General features: G+C 43.6%; 1 protein-coding gene across 11 annotated transcripts in view; it reads left to right on the forward strand.

The window, feature by feature from the left end:
• The window catches only part of WIZ (WIZ zinc finger), a 61,057-nt gene that overhangs the window by 38,098 nt on the left and 6,227 nt on the right, over nucleotides 1-16,732 (forward strand). For 6 of the 11 annotated variants that reach the window (XM_066614605.1, XM_066614604.1, XM_066614609.1 and 3 more), the window contains 4 exons: nucleotides 186-551; nucleotides 10,670-10,837; nucleotides 12,502-13,008; nucleotides 15,830-16,312. In XM_066614605.1, the coding sequence (XP_066470702.1) occupies nucleotides 186-551; nucleotides 10,670-10,837; nucleotides 12,502-13,008; nucleotides 15,830-16,312 (1,524 nt within the window). Of the gene's footprint in view, nucleotides 1-185; nucleotides 552-8,613; nucleotides 8,714-10,669; nucleotides 10,838-12,501; nucleotides 13,009-15,829; nucleotides 16,313-16,732 lie in introns of those variants that run through there. The other 5 variants (XM_066614610.1, XM_066614615.1, XM_066614614.1 and 2 more) reach the window with 4 other exon arrangements.

Here is a 16,732-nt window from a genome sequence, read left to right on the forward strand (position 1 = left end):
TGTTCTGCTATATTCTTCACAGTAGATGTTACAGCATCCATGCAAGGTCTACCTGTGATATTTTTTTACTCTTATGTTCTATGAGCACAGAGTACAGGCTTTATGAGTTGGGGATGTTGGGAAATATTTATTGCCTGTTCTTCCTGACTTTGTGTGACACTGATTATCATTTTTCTCTTTCACAGTTGCAAACTTTGATCCAAGTACTTTCAGTTTAATGAGATGTGAATTCTGCAGAGCTGGTTTTGATACACGTGCAGGGTTGTCTAGCCATGCCAGAGCCCACCTGAGGGATTTTGGGATCACCAACTGGGAGCTTACCATCTCACCAATTAACATCTTGAAGGAGCTACTTGCCAATTCGTCAGAACACCCTATGCTTCAATCTGCACTAGGAACTGATCCTTCATCTCCAAATAAAGAGAGAGAGGTGTTTGGATTTGGGTCCTGCAACAGCACAACCTCCATGTCTGAATGCAGCATTTCACGGTCACCTTTCTCTCCGTTCCCTCCTTCATGGGGAGATGAACCCATGCAGTCTTTCAGAGATGGTAAGCAGTTTTTAAACTTCTCTTCACTTGTTAATAATATGTTAGTGTTCTGTCTCCTTTACTCTCCCTGATGATAATCTTAACAGAACAGCACATTGGAAATACTGATTTTTATTTTAAACTATAGTGATAAGCAAGAAGTGCAGTTTTTTTCTTTTTTGTGCAACACTTTGAAGCCAGCTAGATCAGGGGTGACAAGCTCATTTCATACAGTGGGCCAAACAGCATTCATGGTGCCTGCTGAGGGCTGGAAGTGATTAAGCAGGAAATGATATAAATAAGGAGATGATGACCAGAAATAAGCACATTGTTCTCACATCTTTAGTTGCAAAAGACAAAAGAGAAAATACGCACATCTTCATCATATTTTCAAGATGTGAGAGAGCCTAATTATTGCTGGGAGAGCCTAATCCTCATGTGGGCTCCTTTCAGCTGCACTGCTGCTGAGTCATCACTTCATAGCTCATTTGCTCTGTGAAGTGACGCTTCAGCAGAAGCGGCACTGCTGAAAGGGTGGCCCATGTGATAATCAGGCTGTCCCAGCTCCTTGGCAGCATCTCCATCTCTCATCCCTCTTAGTCTGCTGCTTCTGTGATAGCATTCCTTTCCTACTGAGGCCTCTTTCTGTCCCTCCCTCCCAGAGTCTTAGCAGGAGCAGCGTTGCTGAAAAGGCAGAGCTGGGAGAACCCAATCATCACCTGCCAGCATTATGTTTGACATCCCTGAGCTAGGTTATTTAGGAGCTCTTTGATAGTGAAAGATGGTGACCAGAATATTCTAGTGAGCAGATAGCTACTGTTTTCACTGGTGTGTTCCATTCTCTATCTTTTCTGTCCATCCATCCCCTCCAGGAGGCTTGAGCTTTAGCTCCTCTTAATTAAGCGCTTTCTGGGAAACTCTGAACTGTGAGCCCTTCCTCCAGTCAGTGGCTGGTGACTGTGATTACTCAATCGTGAAAGGCACCATTTGCTCTGTTCCATATTTTTCAAAGCTGTGCTCGTGCACTGAAAGAGATTCTGGAAGCTTTGTTCTGGGAATCCTTGGCTTAAGTTATGCCCTTCTTCCAGGGAATGCTGGGGTGGGGGGAGAAATTTTTTTTAAAGGTTGGGGTAGGAGGAAAAGAAACAAAAGTGGAAACGGCTAACAAAGGAAAGAAAATACTGAAAAGAGGAAGATGGGGAGTGATGGGCAACCTAATCCTATGCTGCTTGTCTACCCCATGGTATAGCTGCACCAAAACTGCTGCTGCTATATCCTGCAGGGCCAAGGAGGCAGCTGGTGGTCAAACATTTGTTCGCTTATCCCATGTTGGGCCCCTTTAGCCCCTATAGTGCTGCTTGGATCTACACCAGCATCTTAGCTGGTGCAGGTTTGAGTAGCCAGTGTAGGGTTTTCAGGTGTGGGAGGGGGGATAGGATCTGGTGGCAGCTTCCGCTGTTGTCCCCACCCCCCTCCTGAGCCTGAACCACCTCCCAGGCAACTCTTTCCCACCCAGTTTCACCCCCTCCCACTTTCCCCTGGCCAGGAATGCTTCCTTTCTACCTGGCAGGGAACTTGCCATCAGTGGATCCCATTGGTGTGGAGGCTCAGCACTGACTGCTGCTGGCCTCTCCGCTGGTGCTGTTTGTCTCCTTACTCTCCTTACGGCACTTTTGTGACAGTTGTTGCTTAGGCATCGTGCCTGCGAGCGAAGCTGCCCAGGCATAGGATTAGGTCCTGTCTCAAAAGAATGACTGAAATAGCAAAAAAAAAAGAAAAAAAAAAAGAATTCTAACATGTATAAAAGGAGAGAATTCTGTTAAAAGTAGCATGGAAGGCGTGACCAGATTCTGAGTACAGCAGCACACATAGGAGGCATCCAAAATTGCTTCCTGATCTCTTTAGGAAGTTGCAAGGCACAATATTTTAGTTGCTAGTAATTCTTGACTGTCTAAATTTAGCACCTCATTGTGAAGGTGGAGGACAAAACAGATACTGAGCCTAGCAATTACAGTGGCCCTTGCTTTCTACTTCACTCTTCTTACTGATCAGACCAGGATTTATTAGGAAATTAGTACTCTTTTTGCTGTCACTACCCAAGACTAAAGTCCAAACAGAAAGAGGCCATCTTGAAAAATCTGGAGGTGTCCCAAAATCTGGAGGGCCCCCTTAGAGAGCAAGTTGTAGAATGTAGCGATCTGTAAGGCATAACTACCCATTGTCTCTTGAGTGAACTTCGGGCAGGCAAGGAAGTGTTTTTATTTTAAGGGGAAAAACGATGTTTGGAGGATTTAAAACAAGGTATGGATTAAACAGAAAACGCGAAGGAGGAGTGTGTGGATAAGGTTGGTAAATAGGCTAAAATGCAAGTAACAAATGAAACTAATTCCCTGACATGACTGACTAAATCAAGAGTGTCAAACATAAGGTCCATGGGCCAGATGCAGCCCCTGGAAGCAATTTATCTAGCCCCTGTTATAACTGGGTTCTCTCAGCAAGATGATTAGGCTCTCTCGTATCTTGACAGTATGAAAAAGATTTGCACATTTTCTCATCTGTCATTTGCAGCTAATTAGTTTCTGCATGAGAATAAGGTGCTTATTTCTGGCCATCATCTGCTTAATGATGTCACTTCCTGCTTATTGATGTCACTTATGGCTCACATCAGGCACTATGAATGCTATTTTGCCCTCTGTAAAAAAAACAAAAAACAAGTTCGATATCCCTGGACTAAATACTATTCCTATTCCAGTTATTCTTATTTTTCCAAAGTTTCATTCATTTTGCTCACAATACAGCAAGTGAACTCTTTCTTTGAAGCAGTAGCTGCTTCCCCCACTGAACCTGGGCAGCACACTTAAGATCTTTGTATGTAATCTTAAAAAACCCTAGGGAGGCTGATGTTATGGTCCATCCAATTGGATGATTTCCAGCCATATGGCTTTCTCTCTCTCTTGACTGTCAGATGAAATGCTCAATCAGTTGTTGCATGCCAAGCCCAAGCGGGTAGGCTAGTTGTGAGGCTATTTTCAACTATTATGCCGTGGCACATTGGTGTGCCGTGAGTGGTCCACAGGTGTGCCACAGGAACTTAGGAAAAGGTTGTTTATTAGTAGACCAACGGGAGATGTGAGCCCTCCGCTGGCAGCATGGCATGCCTTGTCAATTGTCAAAAACCTGATGGTGTGCATAGACAATTCTAGTGCCTTGTCAGTGTGCTGTGAGATGAAAAAGGGTGAAAATAGCTGGTCTAGGGTCTTAGCTGAACCCAGCAGAAGACAGTTAACCCATTTCTGCCCAGCCCACTGGTGTACACATTTGATCCCTGTTGTGTATATGCAAGCGTTAGAAATGGCTTAATTGACAGGCAGCCCAATCCTAAATTGTGCTGGAATTGGGAGGCCAGCAGAACTGCCCTGTATCCAGTATGCAGTTGGAGCTGAAAGCAGCTTAGCTCAGGGCAAGGGGAATTGCTTCCCCTTACTCCGGGGAGAGCTGCAGCAGCCCCAATGGGGCTGCTTGGACCTAAAGTGGTGGCGCAGATCCGAGCGGTCCAGAGCTGCACCAGGCTGTCTGGGAATGGGGTCAGAATCTAGTACATGTCAGATCCTGCCGCCGCTGCCCCACGCTCCTGCTGGCCATCCACAGGTCCACCTGCCACCCTGGAATGCCTCCTCCTCGTGCCCTTCCAGGCCCCCGCGCCAGCTGAACTTGGTCGGTGCAGACTTATCTTTCTCCGTCGCTGTGGAGGTTGGATATAGCGTCTGCAGGCAGGCTCACATGCTTGTGCCGGCCCAGCTGAGGAGGCACAAATGTGATTTATGGTATATTTGTAACATTCCTAGGCCAGTGCAAGGGAGTTGCGCCAGCCCATCTCCCCTTTGGGTTTGTACCCAAAATGACCTGTTGGCTTTGCCATGCAGACTTCCTGAAATAATGTTGATTTCAAAAGGATTTCAGGTACGCCTCCTAGGGCAACGGCTATTGGAAATGAGTGGGCAATAAGGGTACAAATATGGGGGGAAATGGCCCCCTCCAAAAGGCAAAAATCAGGGAATTTCACCACAAATAGTTTGACTGAAAGCATATGACAAATCTTTCTTTTTTGGTATATTCTATTCACTTCTCCAATGTTGCCTAAAGCTTTTCTCAAAGTTGTTTTTTTTGTAGAGCAAATAAAAAACCATAGTAGCACCAGATCCTTGGCTAAATTCTGATGGATCATGTTTCTGAGAGGCCAGCACATTCTGACTTGAATTTTCTTATTTATTACAGTGACAACTTTAAGATGTTCACATTAGATTTTTGTCCATAAAATGGACATGCTCAGTTGTGCATGTTTATGAGGAGTTATTAGAAAAACTCCTGTTAGATAGAAGTAGACTACAAGCAGGAGAACTGATGAAAATTAAACAACTGAGGCCATTTTGCATTTTTATTTACAAGTTGCTATGTATGTATGGAATAAGGGATAGGTAGTTGCAGTTTTCATCTCATTCCTAATCCCAACATCATTTTGTGTTGTACAAGTCCGTTTATGTACCATCCAGTTATTTCCTGCCAACAGTGTGAAGTTTGCTGGTTGGATTAATGTATCAATGGGTACTGTTGGGTTGATGAATTCAAAGAACAAAAACTGATGTCTTCGCAACGATGCTCTGTGCCTCTTCAGAGCTTCATCTCGGTGAGAGATGAGTCTTGTGTAAGCAGTTCTTGTAGGCAGGTGAGCGAAATATCAAATGACACAGATCATCCTATTAATGCTGCCCATCATCTCATTTGTGTGGCTTCCTGAAGCCCAGAGAAGAAGGCAGAAGTGTGGGTTTAATGCCATACAGTGCCTTGGCACCTATGGACAAGTTAGTTTGAGTTTCATCTGTGGAGTGCCCTCTAGGGTTGTTAAATGTCAAGTATCTGATTCAAAAGGAAATTTACAAGCTCTGCTACATCACAGAATGAGAGAATATTGTATGATTCGCTCAGAGAATAGTATGCAGGCACATGATACAGCTCCACAGCTGAAGCTAAGCAGATTTAATTCTATGAATTGCCTGGATAGGAGTTGATGAGTCTCCCCATCTTTTTAGACTTGGAGGAAGAGCAGGGTATAAGTAATAAGTTCATGTATAAATTGACCTATAAGAAATGCATTGTTCATTATGTGTGAGCTGACCAGGCAAGCATTTCTGCAATGAGATTTGGGATTGCTGACAAAAACAATTTAGGAAGAGAGTCATATACACTGCTTGTTCTGTAAAAAGGTTGTCTGCGCTCAGAACTATGATGAGATATTATGTATTATGTAGCTGGAAGATCTGCCTAAAGGCATGAAGAACTGTCCAAAACATTAGCATTGTTTTGCCCCCAGTGTGCATATGTTAGTGTTCCTATTCACCCATCTGTTGGTGAGAGAGAACCATTTTAGAAAGACGTAATCTGGTAGAATAAACTTCTGTATTAAAAAATTAGACTACATACTTGGAAAAAATTATCACATTTCTAATAGAAAGCTGTCTATGGGAAGGCATCATGATATGTTATAGGAAACACAAAAGTAATGAACTTCAGTTTCTACTCAAATGCATTAAAATCAATAGTGAAGTAAAAGATGTGTTTGAAACAACATTTTGGATTCATTCAGAACAGCAATTAAGCTGAGTTCATTTTTTGAACTTTAAACTGTAGTAGTCACAGTATGCATGCTGGAAATTAAAGCAAAGGTAAAGAAGAATTAAGAGGACTTTTCAGTATTGTTTTAAACTACAGAAGAGGACTTGCAAGATTCAGAAATGTTGTCACAATACCAAAAGTAAAACCTCAAATAACTGCAGCTATTAGTCTCCATTGACAGACTGCACAGGGTTCTTAAAAGCTGTTGATCATATATATGAAGCATAATTGTGCCAAGTACCCAATTGCAGAAGTTCTTGTATGTGATGAGAAGCAACAGGCAGTTTTGTTACTCGCATGAAGTACAGTATTGAGAACAGCATTAGAACATCTCTGCTTTCTTTCTCAAACTACTGTGCTATGTTCTGGTCTGTGGTAATTACTGTCAAGACTACTGCCATGAAAAAGATGCAGCATCTCTATAGTTAGTGTTCCTTTAGTTCTGTTCCTTAGTACAGTTTCACAAATGATGATAGAACATAAAAGCTGATTTTTGAAACCTAACACATCTCTAGAAAAGGGTTGAATTCTTTGAGCATCTGTGAGTAGCATCTATTGAAGTATTTCTTATGTTGCAACACTTCTGTTGATGTGTGTCATTGAATATATTGTTAGTAATACATATTTCTATACATCAAAAAATGTAATGAACAAAACGCAAAGTAGATAATAGAAAAGGAACCAATTTTCACAGTGTAGAGAAGGAAGAAAAACAGCAAGGTCCTCAAGGGTCTGCTTTTAGTCTGGTTTTATTGACCTTATTTATAAATAATTTTGAGTCAGGATAAAATATGAAGTTGCAAAATTTGCAGAGGACACCAATTTCAGGTAGGTGAAATTGAACTGGATCATCAAAAACCAAACAGATCTCTTCAAATTGGGGTATTGCAATAGAATAGTACAGCAATTTTCAACCACTGTGCTGTAGCACATTGGTATGCCATGAATAATCTACAGGTGTGATGCAGGAGTTTGGGGGTGGATCATTTATTAGTAGGGCAATTGGGGGGGGGTGTGAGCCTTCAGTTAGTAGTGTGGAGTGCCTTGTCATTGTCAAAAAACTGATGGTGTGCCTTAACAATTTTAGCACCTTCTCAGTATGCTATTAGATGAAAAAGTTTGAAATTCACTGGATAGCAGGTGAGATTCAATATGAAAGGCAACATGCACTGGGACAAAAACACAGAAAAAAAAGTTACCTTGGCTTTTAGTCTCAAAACTTACAAGGTGGCTATGTTCATTTGGAGATGATGGGGAAAGGTGAGAGGGAGAGGAACATATGAATTTGCCACTTAGCTATAGCACTTCCCAATTTAAAATATAAGAGGTTGGGTGTATTTTTGTTCTGTTGACATTAGCTTGTAGCTTAAATTTCAGATCAGAACATAGATATGACCTCTGGATGTATCAGATGTAACTGAAGTAAGGAATATACTTCAACATGGGGTTGCGTGCCTTCTCTTGGATGATTACCTTCTCTTTTCATCTCTGTTTTGGATTCCCCGATTTAATCTATTTCTCCTTGGGTCTTCGGTGCTCCTGTGCTCTTGTATAGCAGAGGGTGCTGGTGTTTGGGGCTTTCTGCCTGTTTGCCGAAGTGTAATTTTGAAGCCCTTCTAGAGCTGCTGTGTGAGTGCTGTAAACAGACATTCAGTGCTGGGAAGATGTGGACGATGAGTGGATGGAGGTTCGTTTTCTAACAAGAAGCAGAAGCAGGGCGTTCTTTGGGATGTATCAGCCCCATTTCCATGTGCCTTTGAGCCCCGGTGCAGCCAGTCTGGCGGGGGAGCCTCAGCCCAGTGGGCGAGTGGCCCCTCCCTTCGGAGCCATTGGGGGGGCAAAACGGAGCTGTACGGGGGAGGGGGAGAGAGAAAGCCGTACGGCTCCGTTTTGCCCCCCCAATGGCTCCGAAGGGAGGGGCCGCTCGCCCACCTCCCTGCCAGGCTGAGTGCGCCGCCCCCCTCCAGCGACGCCACCGCCTTGGATTCCTCCACCTGTCGGGATCCAAGTCTGCCTCTCTTCCCGGAGTCCTTCTCCAGGACGCCGCAGTGCTGGACCTTTGCGGCGGCCCCTTTGAGGCTCTGGGGCTGCTTCGAGGCAGCCCGGCCCGGCCGCGTCCCCCTTGCAGGTCCGGCACGAGGTCCTGCAGGCTGTGATCGGGAGCGTTCGGGCTTCTGCTGCTCTTGCCTGCCGGAGCGTTCCAGTGGCGACGCCATCGCGAGTTCGGCGCTGAAGCAGTTCGGCCTCGCTCGGCGCCTGGCGATCTCCGGGCCTGCGGACTTCTCCTGGCTCGGCTGGGGCAGCCTTCGCCGAGCGGGCTCGGCGCTCGGCTGCCCCGCCTGCCCAGACTCGGCTGAGCGCTCGGCGCTCCGCCGGCCCTCCTGGCGGCAGCCTCGCATGTGCCGGACCCAAGATGGCGGCCTCCACCCCCTCGCAGCCCAGACTGACAAAAGCAGCGGCGGCCCCGCGATCCCGGGAGGACGAGGCCGGCGCGGGGGCGCTGCCCGAGACCGGTAAGGCCTCGGGCGGGGAAGGCTCGTCCCGTGGGCGGGAGTGTCGCACTGCAGTGCCGCTTCCTCCTCCACGGCCCGCCGCCCGCCTCCGAGGCAAGCCGGGCTGTGCCTTCGCGGAGCGCGGCGCCTGCTCCTCTCTGAGCGGCTTTGGGCTGGGCGGTGGCAGCGGCGCCGGCGGGCCCGAGCAGCTTCTCCATCAGGGCCTGAGGTCCGGGCGCTCCCAGCCCTTCCTACTGGCCGTGGTGCTGGTCAGCGTCTTCCCCGCTGCCCCGCCAGCCTGCAGCACCCGCAGCATCTGGCCAGCGCCTGTCCGGCAGCGGCTGCAGTGCCCAAGCGGAGGGTCGGGGGAACATCTCCGTTTGCTGGGAAGTGCCAGAATCCCTGTGGCACGCACGGAACGCGCTCGCGCCTTGACAGCCCAATCCTGTCTATGTCTACTCAGAAGTAAGCTCCATTGCAGTCGATGGGGCTCACTCCCAGGAAAGTGGATAGGATTGGGCTGTGAGTGTGCCACTTCTGAGTATCGAAGCCTCTCCTTTGACCTGCAGAAGCCGTGTTTGACTCTTAAAAACTGCACTCCAATCACTTACAAAGCCCAAAACAGGACCAAGGAACTGATTCTCCTGTGAGAAAATAACACAGGGAATGTTGCCCCAGTTGTAAAACTATAGCTGGAGTTCAGTGCTTGCAGCACTTTGCATGCTGGAGTAGTTGATATCTGTCACTGAAATTCTCCAAGGCAGCATGTAATATAAGGACAGCAGTTCTGCGTTCATCTGGCTGTGCTATTTCCTAGTTTCCTGTTTGTTGCTTCTACTTGGGTAGCTGTTCTGTGAAGTTTATGAAGTTGCTGTTGTTGTACAAAGATAACAAGTTTGTTCAAAACAAATTTATAGTTTGTTCATTAGACTACAGTTATAATTAGGTTTATTCAAGAGAACTTTCCTTTGTCTTTCCTGCTCTTCTTTGCATTTTAATTCTCTTACGTGTATTCAGAAGAAAGTTAGTTAAGTAATGGGCATTAGTCCTTGGTAAATGTGCATAGGTTTGGCTTTGAAAGCTTTTGACCAAATTATTTTGTAGAATGCTATGTTTGAACTGTAGTAGATAAACCTATCACTCCTTATTGGAAATTGTTTTTCATAACATTCTGTCACTTACTGCTTCTGCAAAGTCATTTCAACAGATGCTCTGTAATGAAAATATTGACACCCGTGATCTGATTGTAATCTCTGCTGGTATTATGCTATCACCGCACTCAGTGTGGTGCTCTGTGCAGCAAGCAAAGAATGAGCTAATGAAGCTGGAAAAACAGTATTCTTCTACATACAAAGTGACTATATGATTTGGTGGCTGATGATTATTTTGACTGCCTTTCCCTACCATTTCTACTTAGTTCACTCAGTTTGCGGTGGGTAATAAATATTTTGTAGGTTCTAATACAGGAAGACAGACTAGTTCAATGTCTTCTAACAGTAAAATCTGATTGTATTACATTAATGGCAACATTATCTTAATGGAACATTTTAAATCTTCCTACTTTTGTCTGTTATGCTAATATGAACAGTTGTGTTTGTAATCTGGAGTAATTGCCTGGTGTTTAATAGTTTCATTGCTAAATGTTCAATTATCGATTTAGAAAAAAATTTTCAAAAAAATTTCCTGGGGAATCTCTTTATTGTCTAGTTGCTGCACACGTTTTTGCAGTTAAGCAAAAGCAAGGCTCAGTAGTAGTTGTAAACATCTGAACATCTTCAGTAGCTCATTAACATCAATTTTTTGGAGTTGCTCAGTCTAGTTGTGTGTATTAAGCACAAGTACATTTTGCTTTTTTCTGTTAGGTAGCATTATGAGGAATGAGTAAATTGCAGTGCACATTAATTTGTGTATAGCATGGTTTTTGTATAGTTTTCCAACTTTCAGCTCACACCCCATATTCCCTTCTGTCTTTGACAGTTATGGCTTCTGAGGAGGAAGAGGAGATGGTTACTGCGGAGTTGGGATCACCACCTCTCCAAAAGAAGAGTTCTCTGACTGGGTCATTAGATCAGATTCCAAACAGGATAGGAAGTTCACTGTCTCCTGAACCTTCTGGCAACAAGGCAGACTCCCAGGACTCCAAAAGTGAGTGTCTTCTGTAGCGTTTGCTATTCAGCAGTGACAGCTTACTGCACAGATCTGAGCCCTTTTTTACAACCTGTTTTACAAAGGAAGGATAGCATCACAGTTTTTAATTTTCCTCTTTCTGTTGAATAAATGGCAATCTGTTAACAAAACTGCATAGACATTGAAAAGGTATGTGAGACAGTTCTGTGCAAATCAAAACCTTGCATTGTCTCTCGACCAGTTTCTCAATAAAATCTTAGACAATCAAATTAGTTCAAATCTATAAAGTGATTGATCATTTAAATCTGTATATATTTTCATATGACAGTTTTGAAGAAAAAAATATCCTTCTTTGAGTCACATCCAGGTTAATGCTTCCATGAATGGAGCTTCCATGCTTTGGAGAATGGAAGGAGTGTTGCACTCATGCTTCTTGTAAGCGGACTGCCATTCTCCAAGAGAGCATTGGTTCACAAAGTATACTTTCATTCATGGAAGCATTATTCTGAATATGACCCTTTTGTTTTACATTGTGCATGTATACATCGCAGCAGATGCCATCTAAAAATGGTATTTCCTCTTGTGTAAGAAGGAAAGTTCTTTTTCCTGCTTCACTAAGATAGTGCCTGCCATCTGCAGTGTTTTTGTATTACATATTTTTTTTAAAGTGTTGGCTGATTAATTGATGGTGTCTTTTTTTTAGTCAAGAAAAAGATATTTAATCAGTTAGACTATCAGTATTTAATAAAATTAGGGCTGTAGACTCTAGTAAAATACATTGCTTTATCAACATCTTGTATATGATGTTATATGAAGGTATAGCAATAAAACTCTACATCTTTTTCAGTAGAACTTTTTCATTTAAAAAAATTAAAAAGCCTGTGTAGGTGAGGTATAGCTCTCATATTTCCACTCAGTTACTTTATAGACAATTATGCAAACGTAATCTGCCAGCAGTGGAGCATTTGTTTACCCTTTGTTGTTATGGTACATAGTCAAAGGTTCTTGTTTCATTTGATTTTCATTGTAGAGAAAATGTGGAACATAAACTCAGAAGACTCCTAACTTTCTGCTTATGTTGACTTTGTTATTGAATGCAAGAAATAATTTGTATTTGCTCATTACTGCCTTAAGATAATTACAATTTAAGCTTTAAGGTAATTAAGATAATGTAGCCAATTAGTACCAGTGGACTTCATAGTGCCTGACTGTGTTTGGGTCGTAGTAGCAGATTAACAGTGGTGTTTGAAAGATTTTCAAAAATAAAAATGGGAATGGTGTGTTAACGGGGTAATAGGTATTTTTGTTATGTTGTAGATTTTAGCCATTTGGCTTGTATGAGGCACCTAAGAGCAATTTTATGTGCAAACTAACTAATCATAGGCCAAAGTGATGGTTTCACAGCAAACTAAGTGGTTAAGTTTGATGTTGATTTTTGCAGAGGGAATTTGGCCACCAAACACCATTTTGACTAATACTTACTGAATTCATCCATCGCAAAATAGACTACAGGTGTCAGTGTATTTGTCCAGTCCAAAGCTCAGTTGTGAAATCTCGTTGACTTATGGAGAAGGGCCCACATCAAGATAATGCAGTGTGCGCCTGTGGTCTTCTGACAGGTAACAAAGACAGTGTGGGGTTAAGCTTAATCTTGTCTCAATAAGTCACTCTCCTCCTTCCAGCACCAAACCTCACGACGTGTGAGGTATGTGGCGCCTGCTTCGAGACCCGCAAGGGCCTGTCCAGCCATGCCCGTTCTCACTTGCGTCAGCTTGGTGTGGCTGAGTCCGAGAGCAGCGGAGCCCCTATCGACTTACTCTATGAATTGATGAAACAGAAGGGCAAAGCGGACAGCGATCCCATCTCACCGAGTCTTAGCAAAAAATCTGCTTCTCCCAAAGAAGGGACTGCAGGGTCCTCACGACCTACACTGCTGCCTCTCGACAAAGCTACAGAACGGCCACAAGAGCCACCTGTAAACAAAGCAATCAAATCACCTTCAGGTTTCAGCCCCAAGAATGTTCCTCAGCCAGGATCTCCCATACTCAAGAAAGTGGCACCTGCTCTGCCTGGTTCTCCTCTACCAAAGAACCCTGAGGACAAAAGCCCCAAGCTACCATTGAGCCCCCTGCAGAGTTCTCCTAAAGCACAGTGGCCACAACCGGAGGAAGAAGGCCCCTTAAATCTAAGTGAGTCTGTTTGATGCTGATGCTTCTTGCTATGTGTAGCACAGGAGAGCTGGCTTGCAGGTTGCTGCTGCAGGGCTTTTGTATGCCGCGTTATCCTGTAATATGAACCAGTGCAGGCTGCCCACACCTGAGACACATCCTGCACCTGTTGGTTTTGCATAGACTGCTACATTCGCATTTATTGCATCTTGTGTACTCTCATAGTAGAGAAAGGGCACAGGGAAGAAACTGGATGTGTTCCAGCTCCTGCAATTTCTAGAAGAATTGCTAGTTTCATGTTCTTTGATACTGTTCAGAGGGGGCTTCTACCTTCTCTGAGCTATGTAAGTGAGAGCTACTCTTTTTTTTTTTTTGTAGTAGATATCCTCCTAAAAGACATCTCTTGCCAAAGGAGGCAGTTTCTTCTAAAATAGGCTCATTCTACTGGAAGTCATTTTTATCTCATTCCTTGGATATACCACAAAGCCTCTCTACATGTCCTTTGATTTGTCCTCAGCTTGTATTCAGTCACTGTTGGGAAGCAAGGATATTTTGCAGTCAAAGGGACAGTAGCTATAAACACCATCTGTTTTCTGCCAAATTGCTACGCTTCAGTGGAAGAAAAGGTTGAGGCGTCCTCTGAAACCCTCAGGATAGCTGTTCATTTACAAGCAAATTTCTGTGTAGTGCATCAGAATACAGGAGTCAAGTGCTATTCCTATCTCAGGCTTCCCAACTTGTGGTAATTTCTACTGCATCTGAGCCTTTGCCTTCCCACTGAAAATATGCATGTAGTCTGTGTGCTTCTTGGCAGAGCCAATAGTTGGGTTTGGTGGACTCGCAGTTAATGCTAGAGATTCTTAGGTTGCTTGGAGACTAATAGTCATGCTCCTGGGCCATAATATTCAGGGGTGAATCTCTTTAGCAATGCTAGTAATGGAAATGTTATCTGTGAAAGCTGGTAGAAACTGTGCATGCTACCTGGTCCCCCTGATTCAGTCTTGTACAGTATTTCTCTTGCATTGAAGGGAGAGTAGGGGAAATCAAGTTTCTACTCTGAGTCATACCTTTGGAGCTGCTTTGGACTTGTTGCTAGTGAGAGAAGACTGGGTTTCAACTATTGGCATAACTAGTTTGGGACAGAAGTAGTTAGAACCATAGGCAGACAGGAATTTTTGAGGTGAACTTGTCTGAAGATGCTACTTTGTTTTGGGGAAAAAATGCACATGATATAACAGGGTTTTATTATGGTGTCACCTTTTGACCTGCTACAACATCACTGGTATAGGGTATATTTAAAATATATTTGATCAACACTAATACTGAATTGTGTGCAGCTTTCATGTGGGTACCTACAAACCCCAATGTTATTAGAAGCAACAGAGTGTTGTAATGTAATAGCATAGCTTAAACTAATTATTTGGGTCCTTAGATCTGTTGTGATTCTATTTCAATTATGCAGTTGACAAAGAGTTGCCAAGAAACTTGAGAGCATTTGTACAATTACTTTCTAATCCAGTGATTTTCAACCTTTTTCACCTCATGGCACATTGGGAAGGCACTGAAATGGTTAAGGCACACCATCAGTTTTTTGGTAATTGATAGGGCACACCATACTGCTGGTAAGGGGCTCACATCTCCCAATGGCCCTACTATTAAATAACCCTGTCCCAAATTCCCACGTCACACATGGAGACCATTTAAGCACACCAATGTGCCTTGGCGCAGTGGTTGAAAATGGCTGTCCTAATCTATCTCTAAAGTCTCTCTTTGACCCTTACTTGACATACTAGAAATCATTGTGAGAACCTCTGCTTTTGTGGCTTTGTTAGTTACCTGGGACTTCACTGATGACCATTTGAACCATGTTCTGTGTAGCCAAGAATGAGTTTATAACCAATAACATGCCTCTTTCTAAATAGCTTACATGGGTTCCTTAAACATTCATGAATTTGCATGTGACAGAAATTGACATAAATTTGCATGAACTAAATAAGTTCTTGAAGTAGCAGTTTGTGCACCCATTCAGTAACACTTGTCAATCTTGTTGTCAATCCAGTTCTTATTAACATCTTGTACAATATGTTGGTGGACTATAGGATGCATAGCCCTGAAATAATCATTGCAGGGCCCTTCACAATCCATCATCATTTTGAGATCAAATCCAAAATTTAACTCTGGATTGAAGATGTTTCTAGAAGCTTACAAGTATGGAAAACATTTTGGAAAATGTTGCATTTAAGGTCTGTGCCACTGTCAAGAATTACTATTTAGATGATTTTTTCAGTGTGGAAATAGGGATTGTTAGGCATAAATGCAAATGGCTTTGCATCTCTTAAATCGGACGTTTTTGATAATTTTTTGAAATGACTCCGTTCTATTTGCCATCCTTCTCTTTGGGCTTGAGCCCTGCAGTTTGTAGCTGGAATTCAGTTGATTCTGGGACTTTGGCCATCTAGCAGTCTGCATCTAGCTTTCAATGTAGCAGTTCTCAACAGTTGCAAGAGTCTGAATTGCCTGGTAGTTTAAATTGAGATGGCTTGAATACCAAACTTTCAAGAAGGCGAATATTTGTTACAAAACTTGACCAGGAAATCTGATTAAATACAAGTCTTCTGCAGGAATTTCTGCTTACAACAACAGCAGTGATGTAGGTGGAATAATCTATTCTGCCTTTGGGAATGCTTGTTAAAATCCACTGGAAAGCCACTTTTATCATACGATTTCTGAAGTCCTAGATTGGGCCTTTATTGCAAATACCTTTTCAGGTTGTAACAGGTACTTGAGACACATACTCTATTGTGATCGTATCTATTGTGATCAATGTGTTTTCTTTCCGCAGCTGTAGATAGTGACTCGGGCAGAGAAATTGACTGCCATTTATGTGGTGCCTGGTTTGAAACCAGAAAAGGGCTGTCAAGTCACGCTAGAGCCCACCTGAGACACCTGGGAGTGAGCGATCCGGATGCTAAAGGATCTCCTATTGATGTTTTAAATGATCTCATCAAAAATGAAGACTTCAAAGGCCGTCTTTCCTCTCTCCTCCCTAGTGAGAGAGAATCATTAGGGGAGACTGGGAGCTCTGATGGACCCAGCCCAAAGAGCACAACTACAGCAACACCTACCACAGGCATGAAACAAGCACACTCACCAAGGCCTTTGGGCAAACAGTCATCTGTACTCTCACCTCACTCCCCTCCACCATCCAAGAAGCTGAAGCCACATGGGCACAGGCTGTCAGCTGTGGCCAATCTGGAAAGGAAACAGGGTCTTTCTTCCAACGCGTACTGGGCATCAGATGCTGAGATGGCTCCACTCAATCTCTGTAGGTTCTGTCAGCACAGTTCCTGTCCCCTCCTTCTCTCTCCCTTCCCAGTCTTGTTTATGTGACATGGAGCTGTGCACCTAGAAATTCTGGCCCCTGACCATTTTCTGCCATGACATCTCAATAAACAGTGGTGGGGTGGGGAAGGGAAGTTTTTTGGCCCACACGCTCTTCATTGACCTTTCCTGCAAAGCTTTTTTCTGAACTCTGTAATGCAGTTTTCCCAGCTGGTCTCTGCGTGTACTGAAGTTGCCCCTTCCCCTTCCAAGCATTTGTTCCGTGTTTGTATCATGCTCCAAATGGATGGCATCTTTCTGTCCCAAGTAGAGCAAGCCTATATGCTTGGTTGTTATGCAGTTGGGAATATTGCAAGACAAGTGAATTCACAGCTGCTATATTTACAGATGGATGGGGAATTTA

This window comes from Tiliqua scincoides, chromosome 2, assembly GCF_035046505.1.
Source record: "Tiliqua scincoides isolate rTilSci1 chromosome 2, rTilSci1.hap2, whole genome shotgun sequence".
NCBI lineage: Eukaryota > Metazoa > Chordata > Lepidosauria > Squamata > Scincidae > Tiliqua > Tiliqua scincoides.